Here is a 16,422-nt window from a genome sequence, read left to right as displayed (position 1 = left end):
TCCTTGTCTTTACAAACTCTGAAATGTGGATTACTCTTCCCTAATTTTCATTTCTGGTCAGACTGATTTTCTGAGTTCCAGATCCAAATGTCAACCTGCCTACAACTACTATTTTCTAAATGATTTTCACAAATATCTAAAATTTAAGGGACTTCCCTGGCGGTCCAGTGGTTAAGACTCTGCGCTTGCAATGCAGGGGGCCCGGGTTCAATCCCTGGTCGGGGAACTAGATCCTGTATGCCTCAACTAAAGATCCCGCATGCTGCAGCGAAGATCCCACGTGCTGCAACTAAGACCCAGCGCAGCTAAATTAATAAATATTAAAAAAAAAATTTAACCTGTGAAATTTTTTTTTTTTTTTTTTTGGCGGTACGCGGGCCTCTCACTGCCGTGGCCTCTCCTGCCGCAGAGCACAGGCTCCGGACACGCAGGCCCAGCGGCCACGGCTCGTGGGCCCAGCTGCTCCGCGGCACACGGGATCCTCCCGGACCGGGGCACGAACCCGCACCCCCCCGTATCGGCAGGCGGACTCCCAACCACTGCGCCACCAGGGAAGCCCTAACCTGTGAAATTTTTTATCTTACCCCAAGACTCTTCTTCCTCCAGACATCCCAGTTTCAGTAAGCGGCACAACTATCTGCCCATGCAAAATACATGGAAATTATCATCCTTGGTATCTTCCTCTTCAGGTCTAATCTACTGTCAAGTCCCACCTATTGTAATCACAAAGATCTCAAATCTATCTACTTCTTTACATCTTCTATCCCCATTCCAGGCCATCATCACCTCCTATATGGATTACCGCAATAGCCTCCTAATTGGCTTTCTCCACTTGTATTCGTCCTCACAGAGTGACCTTAAAATACAGAGAATGTCACTTCTTACTTGCTTTGGATACAATATGAAACGCTTACTATAGGCTCCTGCTTACTTTCCAGTGGCTTTCTTCCCTGCATCTCAGCCACAAATGACCTTCTCTCAGTTACGTGCAATACGCTGTTATGGACTGAATGCGTGCTTCCAAAATTCATATGTTGAAGCCCTACCCCTCAGTGTGATTGCATTTCGAGACAGGGTCTTTACGAGGTGATAAAGGTTAAATGAGATCATAAGGGTGGGACCCTAATCTGACAGGGCTGGTGCCCTTATAAGAAGAGTAAGAGACACCAGAGCTCTCGCCCTCTCTGCACACACCCATACACGCATACCTGAAGAAAGGCCGTGTGAGCACACAGCAAGGGGTCAGCTCTTCTGCAAACCAGGAAGAGTCCTCACCAGAAAACAATTGTGTTGGCACCTTGATCTTGGAATTCTAGCCTCTAGAACTGTGAGAAAAATTTCTGTTGATTAAGGTACCCAGTCTATGGTATTTGTTCTGGCAGTGCAAGCAGACTGAGACACACACCAGTTTCTTCTTCCTGTCATGTAAATTCCTCTATCGGGAATACTACTTCCTTTTTGCCTAACTTCTTACTCGTTCTTCAGGCTTTAGCTTAAATATCACTTGCTCAGAGAGACCTTCCCTTGCTCCCTGATCTGCATTATATCCCCCTACTATATTCTCTCAACTTTCTCTTCAAAAAGTTGGTTTTTATTTCTTTCATGTCCACCACCCTACACTAGGAGCTCCACAGGCCACAGTTGTGCTGTTGTGGCTGGTAGGCATTTGATAATTATTTTTTGAAAGAATTAATTATCATCGTAATATATTACAATTGTTTATTTTTTATTGTTTCTTTCCTAACTAGACTAATCTCATTGCGAGCAGGAGCTGGGTTTTATTTTCTGTAGCACTACGTGGAGGACTGATGGTATAGCAGGTACTCTCTAAACGTTTGTTGTGTGCATCAGAGGACTGGACCAGACCAGGGTCTCATGCTCAAAGGTACAAGGGTTCTAAAGGATCCCTTAGATCCCTGAGGATCTAAAGATGCAGATTCTAGTTCAGTAAGTCTGGGGAGATGCCTGAGGATCTGCATTTTGCACAATCATGCCGCTGCTCCGTGGACCACAGTCGGCATAGTAAGAGACAAGAACACTCCAAATCCTTCCCACTTCTAACTTTCTCTGATTCTATAAACCACACATAGTTTATAAAAACAATGCTATTTGTTTAACTTATTCCAAGGGAAATCCTTTCCAGATTCCTTTTCTAATCAGTAGCGTAAAGGAACAGTCCTTTAATTATTTCCTATTCCTTGAATCCTTTTCTCTACTTTGTAAATCTCAAGTCCAAGTCTCAAGCCCGAGCAGAGATTTGTTTAGGGCAGTGGGCTGGCCCTGGTCCCCACGGAAATGGCATCTTACGCCTTTACTCCTTCTGCTTCAATGGGCTCTTTATTATTTCAGTTAGGTTTGTATCCAATCTTTCAAACTTTCACTACGTTTAACGAAGTTCTCTTGAGATTAATTTACTTTCCAAGTAAATTAAATTACTTTTTTAAAAAAAATTAATTAATTTACTTTCCAAGTTAATTTACTATTCTTCTTCTCTTTCCTTATGTTAAACTCCTTCAGTTCTTCTTTTTTTTTTTTTTTTTGGCTGTGCTGCATGGCATATGGGATCTTAGTTCCTTGAACAGGGATTGAACCCATGCCCCTGCATTGCAGGCGCAGAGTCTTAACCACTGGACCGCCGGGCAAGTCCAAAACTCCTTCAGTTCTTAACTCACCGATATGTATACTTAACAAACATTTTCCAGCTTGTAAAGTTCACAAAATTCTTCCCTTATTTCTTATTTCTCATAAGAAAGAGCTTTAAAGAAAAGTGTTGACCGACACACAGTAAGGTCAACACACAAATAGCGTTTTAGAAAGAATTTTGACATGGTACTGAATATGAACGTCTATTTTCATTCTTCCATTCATGTAATTGATTGACTGAGCACTGACCATGGCCCAACACAGGGCCAGGTGCTGGTACTTCTGGGGTTAATAAGACAGACTTGGGCCCTGAACTCTCAGAGATTATAGCCCCAGAGCGTTTGCTGAGGCTACATTTTGTTTCAAACGGTTTCTTGGCCCAATACACAAGTGTTGCTGGTGTTCTTTCTTTGGTTCCCCACTGTTAAGGGTATGTAGCACTGAAGCTCCTATTTGCTTAGTATGATCAGATAAATCAACCACTCAGCAAGTATGGACTGGGGGTGCCTCTCCTTCTGCAGAAGCTGTGATATGGGTATACAGGATGTCTCAGTCTGAGGAAGCTTACATGCAAATTGGGGAGGTAAGAAAGAGAAGAGTTACATTTAGAAATAATTACAAATTAAGGTATGGTATCCAGCATAAAGTTGTAAATTGAGAAAAGGAAGAGAAAAAAGCACAATGGCCTGGAAAGGCTTAATGAAGAACTGGGATGTGAACTGGAAAGGATTCGGATGGATGGAGAGGAAACGGCAGTGGACCACAGGCCGAGAATGAGCCCCTGTAGCATTATGGAGCGGCAGACAGGACCCCGCCCAGAGTTAAGCATCTCCCATGCTACGGAGCCTTCCTGGACTTCTTATATAAAACCAGAGACTGGATTAGAATGATTTCAAAGGTCCACTCAAGCTCTGTGAGCATCAGTTTGTTGGAGCTTATTTAGAAGTATTTATTGAAGGGATGGGAGACAAGGATTAACAGAAATCAGAAGATTCTGTGGTAGTCTAGGTGGGAAGAACTGGGGGTAGGGGAAAGGTGGCAGGAGACTACTGGTCTTTTCTCCAAAAATAAATTCATATTCATTATTTAAAAAAAAAAATTAAGTGCATCAAATCCCCTGGGTTAAAATATTTACATAATCCCCTCCTCTACCTTGTCAACTGGCACAGGCCCAAAGAATATTTCCAGAGAAATAGCTGTAGAAAGAATTCTGGGATTAAAAGTAAGATTTTAGGGGGAAGTTGTGGCTCTATCATTTACTAGCTGTGTGGTGTCATTCCTAGAGTAGTCAAATGCATAGAGACAGAAAGTAGTAGAATGGCAGTTGCCAGGGGCTGGGGCATGAGCGGGGGGAATGGGAGTTAGCGTTTAATGGGTCCAGGGTTTCAGTGTGGGAAGATAAAAACGTTCTGGAATGGATCATGGTGATGGTTGCATAATAATGTGAATGGATGTACTTAATGCCACAGAACTATACGCTTAAAAATGGCAAATTTTATGTTATATATATTTTACCACACTTAAAGGAAATAGTTTCAAGTCAGTCAGAACGAATCTTTATATATCAGTACTCACGAAGGAGCAATGTCCAGATGGTTGATGCTAAATCCAGAGGAGCAAAAGCCTCCCAGTGTTGTGGATATGGTTAGGAACGCAACAGCCAAAGAATAATCACAACCTATAAATCCAGCGGCTACCAGGAATACTGCAGGTCCAATCATTCCTGGAGTGAAAAAATTATAAAAAGAAAAAAAGGAAGCCCCAGCATTAATATTTGCTTGCTCTTTAATATAGCATAAATCTGAGATTTGATATTACTGCCATCTACTGTAGAAACAGTATATTGCCTAGAAGACTCAGTTTAAATTACAGTTTCATGAAAAAAAAATTTGCTGGAAAACATATAGGATTAATGCAACTATTATAAAACATAAAAAACAAAAATCTCACTATGCAATGTTATTAAATCTACGTGTGACCAGCACTCAAAGTTCTACAATGTTTAAGAAAAGAACAAGAGAATGACTGAAGAATATGGTTCTAGAGAGAAGCAATAGTTGATACAGAATGTGATTCAAAGTTCACATAACCAAAGAAGATAAACTAAATAATAAACTTTGCTGGATAAAGTTAGAAAAACACTCCATCTAGGTTTTGACAACTGAAAACGATACGTGGAGTTTATTACAGGCAGTTAAGCATAAAATACAAGTAATACAGGAAGGGACCTAACGAGTGGGCTGCTGTTTTCTCTCTGTGTCAATAGCAGTGCCATCCAACAACTCTCTGTGATGATGGAAATGTTGTATTTGTATATACTGCAACCAAGGAACTTATTTTTAAATTTCAATTACATTTAAACAGCCACATATGGCTAGTGGCTACTGTACTAGACAGAGCAGGTCCACAGAAAGCCAAAAAAGAAAAAATCGAATTAAATCTAAAGGGATTTATTTCACTTGTAGATGTGGAAAAATTTCTCCAGAGTCGAGGTCAGTAAGCAGTGGGACTGGACAGCACATTGTAGCTGCAGGTGCTCAGAAGGTGTTTTCAGAATTACATTGAATAGGGTCCCTTTACAATGTAATTATGGAAGTACAGTCATCAGTGACTTTGAGGGTCTCTACTTACTCGAATAATTGTCCTACATGGGTTTTTTTGTTTTTTTAAAAATTTATTTCCTGGCCACGCCACATGGCATGTGGGATCTTAGTTGCCAGACCAGGGATCAAACCCGTGCCCCCTGCAGTGGAAGCCACTGGACTGCCAGGGAAGTCCCTGTCCTACATAGTTCTAAAATTCACATTTCTGAAATCAGACTCTGAAACACATGATTATTTAAGCTTCCTTTGAGTTACAGCTTTGATTTATAGCTCCTCATTTGATATAATAATGTTAGTATACATTTTTGATTGAAATTTAAAATAGAAAAGGGATGGAGACTTAAAAATCTTATTTTCATTGCAAACTTAGAGTTGAAAACAAAGTGATTTTTAAAATTCTGGGGAAGATGGACTTCCCTGGTGGCGCAATGGATAAGAATCTGCCTGCCAAGGCAAGGGACACGGGTTCGAGCCCTGGTCCGGGAAGATCCCACATGCCGCGGAGCAACTAAGCCCGTGCGCTACAACTACTGAGACTGCGCTCTAGAGCCCGTGGGCCACAACTACTGAAGCCCGCGCACCTAGAACCCGTGCTCCGCAACAAGAGAAGCCACCGCAATGAGAAGCCCGTGCACCACAACAAAGAGTAGCCCCCGCTTACTGCAACTAGAGAAAGCCCGCGCGCAGCAACAAAGACCCAACACAGCCAATAATAAATAAATAAATTAAAAAAAAATTCTGGGGAAGATATTCAGCAAAGCATACCTTTTTTTATAGTTACAAGAGTATGGTAGATATAATAGGATATTATAAATCTTAATCTTCATAATGCATCATTCAAAAAGAACCATCTTGTATAGACGTGCACTACATGCATTAAAATATATTGTTTTAATATGTGAACAAATGACTACTATTATCATTTTTATTTTGCCTTGCCTTGTAAACACAGTAAATAATTGTAAACCAAAACCAAACCTGATTCATTTTTACCTACCTATAAGGCTAAAAACTCTTCGAACACATAGAGTTGAAAAATTCCATTTTGCCCTTAAATTGTCAGCGGCCTGACCAGACAGGATCATACATAACCAGCAGCCTAAATAAGGGACTGCAGATAAAAACCCATTCTGGAAGGAATAAGAAGATCCGGAATTAATTATGGAGGGAGGAAGAACCAAAACAACATATACACACACACACATCCACCACCATATGAAAGCAAAGGAGATTCATAGCAGTATTCTGTTAATTTTTATATAATACAGCAAATAAGTCTGATTTTTCTAAGGATTATGGGATTCAGTTCAATGCAGTCCCAGAGAGCCTGTCTCAGAGGGAACCAGAGCTCCCATAGTGCAGTATGCTCAGGGTAATCTTGAATGTTATTTTGGGACTTGGGCTGTAGCTTCAGTGAGAGAAGACGTCCTCCTATTAGCCTATGGATTTTCCCCCACGGGACAGTTTTCATTTAGTTATTTACTTTAAAAATAATTTTTATTATAAAATAAAGTTCAGATAGAGAAAAGCACATAAGTCAAATGTATAGCTTAATGAATTATTCTAAAGTGAGCACCGTCTAGGTGCTGCTCGAAACTATACTGCTCTCTTCCGGCTTCTCGCTTGAGGATCCCCAGACCTGCTCCAACCGCTTCTACTGCATGATCAAGCTGGGCAGGGGCACTGATGAGGATGAAGTGACAGCGCTATCTGCAGACTTTGTTCCCTCCGTAGAGTGTCCCCATGGCTCCCCCAGCGGCAGCCCCAGTGGCCCTGGCCCACCTGGCTCCCTCTGCTGACGTCTAGTGGTTTTATTTTTGTCCTTCTGTCTAAGGCAGGATACAAGGGCCTCAAGTCCTATCCCTTTCCACATTTGACATGGGGTTTGAAGGTTGTGTATTGTGTTTTTTTTTGTTTATTTTGTTCCGAAATTAAAGTATGCAAAATCAAGATGCAGTTAAAAAAAAACAAACGTGGGCTTCCCTGGTGGCGCAGTGGTTGAGAGTCCGCCTGCAGATGCAGGGGACACGGGTTCGTGCCCTGGTCCGGGAAGATCCCACATGCCGCGGAGCGGCTGGGCCCATAAGCCATGGCTGCTGAGCCTGCGCGTCCGGAACCTGTGCTCCGCAACGGGAGAGGCCACAACAGTGAGAGGCCCGCGTACCGCAAAAAAAAAATAAAAATAAAAAATAAATAAATAAATGAAGGCAATTAAGTACATATACTAATTACCAGTAAGCTATTGATATTTCATTCTTTCTATAGTTCTCCTGGGAAAATTGCAAATAGAAGCATCAGTGGAATGATCTTTAAACTTGCATGCAATTTGTCACTACAGTAGGAGACAGGCTCTGTTAACAGAGAGCTTAGGAAAAGCAAGGTTGCTTGCAACAAATCCGTCCCCCGCTATTGGCAAAGCCTTATTTCAGTTTAACTTCTGTCAATGCAATTGGTGGATATATTTCAAGTATAATGGATCTCTTTTTTCAAAAGTAACTAGAGGAGTTCTTCACAGCTTAGCTGTTTGGGTCACGTTTAGGGTTTGGTCCATGTGGCCAGTGTTTTCAGTATGCCTTGGAAGTGAGGTGACGGAACAGTTCACTTTAACACTGTTGACAGCTCTAAGTCCTTGTAACCAATGCAGTTGTGCAGTCAGCCTTGCTATCATCACATTCACCACCCAGGCTTCTGCTTTACTTCCAGGGCGTCCACTCTGTGGCTGCGTAACAGTCCACTGTGGAATATACCATATTTTGTTTATCTATTCACCAGCTGATACATATTCGGGTGGTTTCCACGTTTTCATCATTACGAATAATGTTATGAACTTTTGTGTACATGTACATGTTTTTGTGTGCACAGATGTTTTCAGTTCTCTTGGGTATAGACCCAGGAATGGAATTTCTGGGTCATAATAATAACTTTATGTTTAACTTTCTGAGGAATTGCCAAACTGTTTTCCATAACAGCGACATCCCCACCAGCAATGTGTGAGGGTTCTGTTTCCTCTACATCCTCACCAACACTTGTTATTGGTTTTCTGATTCTAATAGGTGTGAAGTGGTATCTCATTATGGTTTTGTGTTCCATTTCTATATATATATATATATATATATATATATATATATATATATATAGTTTTGGCAAATAAATTTTATTTTTTGACATCTTTATTGGAGTATAATTGCTTTACAATGGTGTGTTAGTTTCTACTGTATAACAAAGTGAATCAGCTATGTGTATACATATATCCCCATATCCCCTCCCTTTTGCATCTCCCTCCCACCCTCCCTATCCCACCCCTCTAGGTGGTCACAAAGCACCGAGCTGATCTCCCTGTGCAGTGCAGCTCCCACTAGCTATCTATTTTACATTTGGTAGTGTATATACCAGCATAGTCAATGCTACTCTCTCACTTCGTCCTCCCAGCTTACCTTTCCTCCTCCCTGTGTCCTCAAGACCATTCTCTACGTCTGTGTCTTTATTCCTGTACTTCCCCTAGGTTCATCAAAACCTTTTTTTTTTTAGATTCCATATATATGTGTTAGCACACGGTATTTGTTTCTCTCTTTCTGACTTACTTCACTCTGTATGACAGTCACTAGGTCCATCCACCTCACTACAAATAACTCAGTTTTGTTTCTTTTTATGGCTGAGTAATATTCCATTGTATATATGTGACACATCTTCTTTATCCATGCATCTGTCGATGGACACTTAGGTTGCTTCCATGTCCTGGCTGTCATAAGCAGTGTTGCAATGAACATTGTGGTACATGACTCTTTTTGAATTATGGTTTTCTCTGGTATATGCCCAGTAGTGGGATTGCTGGATCATATGGTAATTCCATTTTTAGTTTTTTAAGAACCTCCATACTGTTCTCCATAGTGGCTGTATCAATTTACATTCCCACCAACAGTGCAAGAGGGTTCCCTTTTCTCCACACCCTCTCCAGCATTTATTGTTTGTAGATTTTTTGATGATGGCCATTCTGACCGGTGTGAGGTGGTACCTCATTGTAGTTTTGACTTGTATTTCTCTAATGATTAGTGATGTTGAGCATCCTTTCATGTGTTTGTTGGCAATCTGTATATCTTCTTTGGAGAAATGTCTGTTTAGGTCTTCTGCCCATTTTTGGATTTTGTTGCTTATTTTTTTTTAAAATTAATTAATTTATTAGTTTTGGCTGTGTTGGGTCTTTGTTGCTGTGCACAGGCTTTCTCTAGCTGTGGCAAGCAGGGGCTACTCTTTGTTGTGGTGCATGGGCTTCCCATTGAAGTGGCTTCTCTTATTGTGGAGCACGGGCTCTAGGCACACGGGCTTCAGTAGTTGTGGCATGCGGGCTCAGTAGTTTTGGCTTGCGGGCTCTAGCGTGCAGACTCAGTAGTTGTGGCACACAGGCTTAGTTGTTCCGTGGCACGTGGGATCTTTCTGGACCAGGGCTCAAACCCGTGTCCCCTGCATTAGCAGGAAGATTCTTAACCACTACGCCACCAGGGAAGACCCTTGCTTGTTTTTTTGATATTGAGCTGCATGAGCTGCTTGTATATTTTGGAGATTAATCCTTTGTCAGTTGCTTCGTTTGCAAATATTTTCTCCCATTCTGAGGGTTGTCTTTTCATCCTGTTTATGGTTTCCTTTGCTGTGCAAACCATTGAGTAATAATGTTGAGCATCATTACCTGGGCTTATTGGTCACTTGCATATCTTTGGAGAAATGTCTATTCAAATCCTTTGCCCATTTAAAAAATTGGGTTATTTATCCTTCTATTATTGAGTCGTATAAATTCTTTATATATTTATCAGATATATGATTTGCAAATATTTTCTCCCATTCAGTGGGTTTTTATTCTCGATAGTGTCCTTTGCGGCACAAAAGTTTTCAATTTTGATGAAGCCCAATTTATCTATATTTTCCTTTGGTCATTGTGTGCTTTTGGTGTCATATGTAAGAAACTGTTGCCCAGCCCAAAGTCACAAAGATGGACACTTCTAAGAGTTTTATCATTTTAGCTGCTAACCTTCACATCTTTGATTTATCCTTCATCTTGAAGGCTAAAACACGACCAAATTTACTTACAAACTGTGCCTCTTTCTCTTTAGGTTTTTCTTCATTCTCTTTAAAGACAAATTCCGTCAACATAGAGATAATAGGAATTGCCTCAGTTTGATGAGTTCAGAAGGAACTGGCAGTTTTAGTGGGGGGTCTGTCTCACACAGCTTTGCAACTATAGCTCTGCCAACACCTGGATAACGCTGCAGAGTGACTTCTGTACAAGAACCTTGTGTCTCCCAACACCCCTCTTGGCTCCCAGCAGAGTCGGGCTACCATCCCAAGGGAATATGGTACCACCTGCATTTATCATCTGAGATCCTGGCATGTTCCTGGGGACTAGTAAGACCTTCACAGTTAAAGGGCATACCAGCCAAGATACTCTGAATCAAGAGTTAACACACACAGAGGAAAGGAACAAGCAAGGCTAAAAAGAGCAGTCTCTAGGATTTAGTATATCAGAGTAAAATGGAAGATGCAAAATAACTGAGTCTCGCATAGATAAAAACAAATTCTGTACACTCTCTATAAGAAGCAGATACTTATGTTTTCTTACCTCTTGAATATTGAACCTTAGGACCTCCTTCATATAAGTAGGCAATAAGGTCAATAAAGTATAAAAAGTCCAGTTGTAAGAAAAATGTGCAACTACAATAGCCCAAAGTGCTAGTGATTTCAGCATAGGTACCCATGGCACTGACTTCTGTGAAGAGAGCTGAAAAAGAAAAAAAAAAAAAACAGGCATAATTAGGATAAGCTACAGCTATGTTCATGCTATGTTTAGATCTGTATCCGATCAGCTAAAATTCCATCTAGAATACGTTATCAACCTTGATTACTAAATCCCAGAGTTTTAAACAACTCTATTAAACAGCAATAGAAACTCCATGATTCAGATCTGAAGAAAAAACAGAAATGTAATCTTAGAGCTAAAATGTCAAACTAAATACTCCTTACGAATGTCAGAAGTCACCTGCAATATTACTTTCTCCACCTAAAAAACAGAGGACAGTTTAATAATCAAATTCAGAGGCTGACATAAGGGCAAAGAAAGAGATTAGAAGTCCTATTAGAATTCATATTTCATTCTCCAATCTTCATTCATTTACAATGATCTATAAGAACTGTGCAATAGGTGGTTTTTATGTAGCCATCTGGAGTAACCGTCTTCAAAGCAGGATGTAAGCACCCCAGCGGTAGCAAGATGATACACCATGGTGTGGAAAGACATAACAGATCTTCTATCTATACTCACTTTTATTGTACAAAGAGAAATTAAACTCTATTAATATTTAACAAACAGGTTGGCCCTGGAATATGTCAGACCATCACATGTTGTATGATCTCCCCAATGAAAAGGGGTTAATGGCATCCTTACTTGTTGGTCTGCCCTCGGTGTAATATTACAGCATGTTACAGTTTACATCTGCCTTTTAAAATGGATGTATGGATTTTATTAGCCAGTTTTAATTAAAACAAATCTACAAAATCAAACAATGTCTTCAAAAGATTCTTAAGGAGAAAGTAAACAGAAGTCTAATAATGTAAGCACGAGTGAACACCAAGAAAATAGTAGAATTGACACTTTCCCTCTTGAGTCCTTTCACCAAGCGAAATAATGGCAGGCTCATCAAATACACCGTATTGGGACTTCCCTGGTGGTGCAGTGATTAAGAATCCACCTGCCAGTGCAGGGGACATGGGTTCAAGCCCTGGCCTGGGAAGATCCCACATGCCGTGGAGCAACTAAGCCCGTGCGCCACAACTACTGAGGCCTGCGCGTCTGGAGCCTGTGCTCCGCAACAAGAGAAGCCGCCGCAATGAGAAGCCTGCGCACCACAACAAAGAGTAGCCCCTGCTCGCTGCAACTAGAGAAAGCCTGTGCACAGCAACAAAGACCCAATGCAGCCAATAAATAAATAAATAAATAAATTTATTTTAAAAAATACACCGTATTCAAACACACTGGTCCCATTAAACAACATATCATTACTAATTTTAAGTGATAAAAAGGTTTCTCCTATTAAAATTCAAAACTGATGTACATACTGTTTATTTCACCTTACTCACCCTTTAAAGAGCCTATCTTTATGTAAGTTTTATAACGTCCATACGTACAGCAGTGCATGTAGATAACTGTAAAAACATGCATATATTCAGGTTGTTAAGCCCCTGTCCCCATTGCTTTATTGATGCATGATTAAGTAAAGCCTGAAGACCACTGGCCTGGGAAATCAGTTCCTTACATTTCCTATATCCTGAGGCTCTGCTGTGTCTTCCTCAAAAGCTAGAGCAATCTATGTTTCTACCTCCAGGGTTCACTATTATTTCAAAAAGAGGAAGAACCAAAAAAAAACAAAAAAAAAAAAAAAGAGGAAGAACCAGTATTAACCTTCTTGTGGCCTTTTTCTAGGGACTTTTGTTGTGACTTGGTAGATATGCTCTTGTGTTCTCCACTATGTCAAAGATGTAGGGGAGGTGGGAGCAGAGAAGGAGAGGGGACATTTATTCTTACATAGCAGTGGTTCTCGATTCCAGCTACGCTTCAGAATCACCTTTGACACTTCAAAATTACAGATGGCTGTGTTCTACCCCAGACCTGCTGAATCAAAGCCAAAGCCAAACTTCCGAGTGGAGGGCCAAGGCATATATTTTATTTATTTATTTATTTATTTATTTATTTATTTATTTATTTATCAGTAAGGGATTCATTTTTCTTTTATTTATTTATTTGTTGCTTATTTAGTTTTGGCTGCACTGGGTTTTCGTTGCTGCGCACGGGCTTTCTCTAGTTGCGGTGAGCAGGGGCTACTCTTTGTTGCGGTGCGCGGGCTTCTCATTGCGGTGGCTTCTCTTGTGGAGCACGGGCTCTAGGCGTGGAGGCTTCAGTAGTTGTGGCTCGCGGGCTCTAGAGCAAGGCAGATATTTTAAAAAGCTTCCCTGGTGATTCTACACAGCAGTGGTTCCCAAACTTTGCTGCACATTAGAATCACCGGGGGAGCTTAAAACACTCCAGGGCCAATATTACACTGAGACCAATTAAATCAGGTTGGGAGGTGTGTAGGAGGTAGGTGGCTGTATTTTTTAAAGATTCCCCAGGTGATTTCAAAGTGTAGCAAACTTTGGGATCCTCTGCTGTAGTAATTAAAGAATTCTGCAACCTCCCCCCTGCCCTCTGCCACCCCTTGCTTGAAAATCTTAGGACAAAGAGGAAGGAAAAAACCAGTCTAGAGATTTTGGAGTTTAAAGGAATTTGGAATATAGCTCTTTTTACATGGCTGTGAAACTCACAAAGGAAACGAAATCACACTTCTGTGTTGAAAGATACGAGCTTAAATGTATCTGATCTCTGAAAACTAAATATATTCTGAATAATGTATTCCCCCTCCTGGAAATATAAACTTTAATGTGAAATACGTAATAATTTTAAGACTCATGCTGCATGTATTTACACTTACTGATGGTGATGTTTTAGAAGCTCTGATAATAGCTTTTGTAGCTCTTCACCAGTATTTAGGCGTAATCTTGCTTGTACAAATGAAGCAAAACTGAAGCAAACTGGGCCATACTGGAATATTTTTGCAGTATATCAATTGAATTTTTGATAATCTGATGTTTCTGGAGAATCACTCAACCATAACCAGCTATATGTGGAGAGTGACGTCAGCAAGATGGCCAAATAATATGTCTCCTACTGGTATCCATTGTCCTCCACCCCCAGCAACAATTTGGCATCCATCCACGGGCAAAAGTGCCTTTCTGGGGGCAGAGGGATCTAGAAACATGTCAAGAGACCTGGCAGGAGTCACGCATGCCTGTGTGTTATGTAAAAGACATACAGATCTTGCTCCCAGCTGTGAACCCTGAAGTAGCCTGTGAACCAGCTCTAGCCCCTCTTGGCTGGGAGCAAATTTTCTTTAGATATTTGAGTAAGGGAATTTCTGAAGGAACAATCAATGAGGTCTTGGATCTTGTATAGAGAATGCATCATTAAATTAGCAATAATAGCCCATACAGCTTTTTCTTCATACAAGTTGAAGCAGAAAAGGACAAAACAAAAATGTATTTGTTGTCAGATGAGCAAATTCTTCTAGACTATAAAGGAAGGGTAAGGATATTCAACAACATTTGAGTATCTTCTATGCGTAACTTCACAAAAAAAAAGTCTTCCTGTCAAATGCAAATAAAAGCAAATTGGTTGAGAAAAAGCTGCATGCAATACATGTTCTTAAGTTAGGTCAACTAAATATTCAAGCCAGAGCCCTCATTTGCTTAAGGCTGCAAAATTGTACACTCTTTCTAAAAGGTATAAAAGAGAAGCAAAACAGTTATAAAACATGCTGTTCTCAAGACTTAAGTAAAGGGACTTCCCTGGTGGTCCAGTGTCTAAGACTCCATGCTCCCAATGCAGGGGGCCTGCATTTGATCCCTGGTCAGGGAACTAGATCCCACATGCCACAACTAAGAGTCCACATGCTGCAATTAAAGAACCTGCATGTTGCAATGAAGACTGAAGATCCTGCGTGCTGCAACTAAGACCCAGCACAGCCAAATAAATAAATATTAAAAAAAAAAGACTTAAGTAAAGAAAAGAAAAAAACCAAAAGCAGATCTACTCCCACATGCCACAACTAAGAGTCCACATGCTGCAACTAAAGAACCTGCATGCTGCAACGAAGATCGAAGATCCTGCATGCTGCAACTAAGACCCGGCTCAGCCAAATAAATAAATAAATAAATGTTTTTAAAAAAAGACTTAAGAAAAGAAAAAAACCAATACGAGATCTCTTGAGAAAAGAAAACTTCAATGGGTAAAGTGGTAATGTCTTAAAAATTTTTTTAAAAGGAGACCTTCATATAATGTGTTCTTGGATTGGAAGAATTAATATTGTTACAATGACCATACTACCCAAGGCAAACTACAGATTCAATGCACTCCCTATCAGAATAGCAATGGCTTTTTTTGCACAGAACCAGAACAAATAATTTTAAAATTTGTATGGAAACGTAAAAGACCTCAAATATCCAAAACAATCTTGAGAAAGAAGAACAGAGCTGGAGGAATGTGCTCCTGACTTCAGACTATATTATAAAGCTATAGTAATCAAACCAGTATGGTACTGGCACAAAAACAGACACATAGATTAATGGAACCGAATAGAAAGCCCAGAAATAAATCCAGGCACTTATGGTCAATTAATCTACAACAATGGGGGCAAGAATATACAATGGAGAAAAGACAGTCTCTTCAATAAGCGATGCTGGGAAAACTGGACAGCTACATGTAAAAGAAAAAATTATAACATTCTGTAACACCAGACACAAAAATAATAACTAAAAATGGATTAAAGACCTAAACGTAAGACTGGATACCATAAAATTCCTAGAGGAAAACATAGGCAGAACACCCTCTGACATAAATTGTAGCAATATTTTCTTGGATCTGTTTTCTAAAGCCAAGTAAATAAAAGCAAAAATAAACAAATGGGACCTAATGAAACTTAAAAGCTTTTGCACAGCAAAGTAAACCATCAACAAAACGAAAAGACAACCTACTGAATGAGAGAATATATTTGCAAATGATATGACTGATAAGGGGTTAATATCCAACATATATACACAGCTCATACAACTCAACATCAAAAAAACAAACAATCCAATAAAAAATGGAAAGAAGACCTAAATAGACACTTCTCCAAAGAAGACATACAGATGGCCAAGAGGCACATGAAAAGATGTTCAACATTGCTAAATATTAGAGAAATGCAAATCAAAACTACAATGAGGGGACTTCCCTGGTGGTCCAGCAGGTAAGACTCCATGCTCCCAACGCAGGGGGCCTGGGTTGGATCCCTGGTCAGGGAACTAGATCTCACATACCGCAACTAAGAGTCTGCATGCCACAACTAAAAGATCCCGTATGTCGCAGCTAAATATTCTGCATGCTGCAACTAAAAAAAAAAAAAAAAAGATCCTGCATGCTGCAACTAAAGATCCTTCATGCCACAACTAAAGATGCTGCACACCGCAATGAAGATCCCGCATGAAAATCCTGCGTGCAGCAACGAAGACCTCACATGCTGCAACTAAGACCCAGTGCAGCCAAATAAATAATAAATATTTA

At 40.3% G+C, this 16,422-nt stretch overlaps 1 protein-coding gene and 1 non-coding gene across 5 annotated transcripts in view; one reads left to right on the top strand and one right to left on the bottom strand.

The window, feature by feature from the left end:
* SLC17A5 (solute carrier family 17 member 5) overlaps nt 1-16,422 on the bottom strand; it is a 59,151-nt gene that overhangs the window by 16,054 nt on the left and 26,675 nt on the right. For all 4 annotated transcript variants that reach the window (XM_067702769.1, XM_067702772.1, XM_067702770.1 and 1 more), the window contains exons 7-9: nt 10,855-11,013; nt 6,244-6,376; nt 4,219-4,366 (exon numbers count right to left, since the gene is read on the bottom strand). In XM_067702769.1, coding sequence (XP_067558870.1) covers nt 4,219-4,366; nt 6,244-6,376; nt 10,855-11,013 — 440 coding nt within the window. The remainder of the gene's footprint in view (nt 1-4,218; nt 4,367-6,243; nt 6,377-10,854; nt 11,014-16,422) is intronic.
* TRNAA-UGC (transfer RNA alanine (anticodon UGC)) lies at nt 154-226 on the top strand. The gene has a single exon. It is a non-coding gene; the product is annotated as a tRNA-Ala (tRNA).

The sequence above is a fragment of the Pseudorca crassidens genome, chromosome 13, assembly GCF_039906515.1.
Source record: "Pseudorca crassidens isolate mPseCra1 chromosome 13, mPseCra1.hap1, whole genome shotgun sequence".
NCBI classification, from domain to species: Eukaryota; Metazoa; Chordata; class Mammalia; order Artiodactyla; family Delphinidae; genus Pseudorca; species Pseudorca crassidens.
Note: the sequence above shows the minus strand (reverse complement) of the source record. Positions and strands in the feature narration are given on the sequence as shown.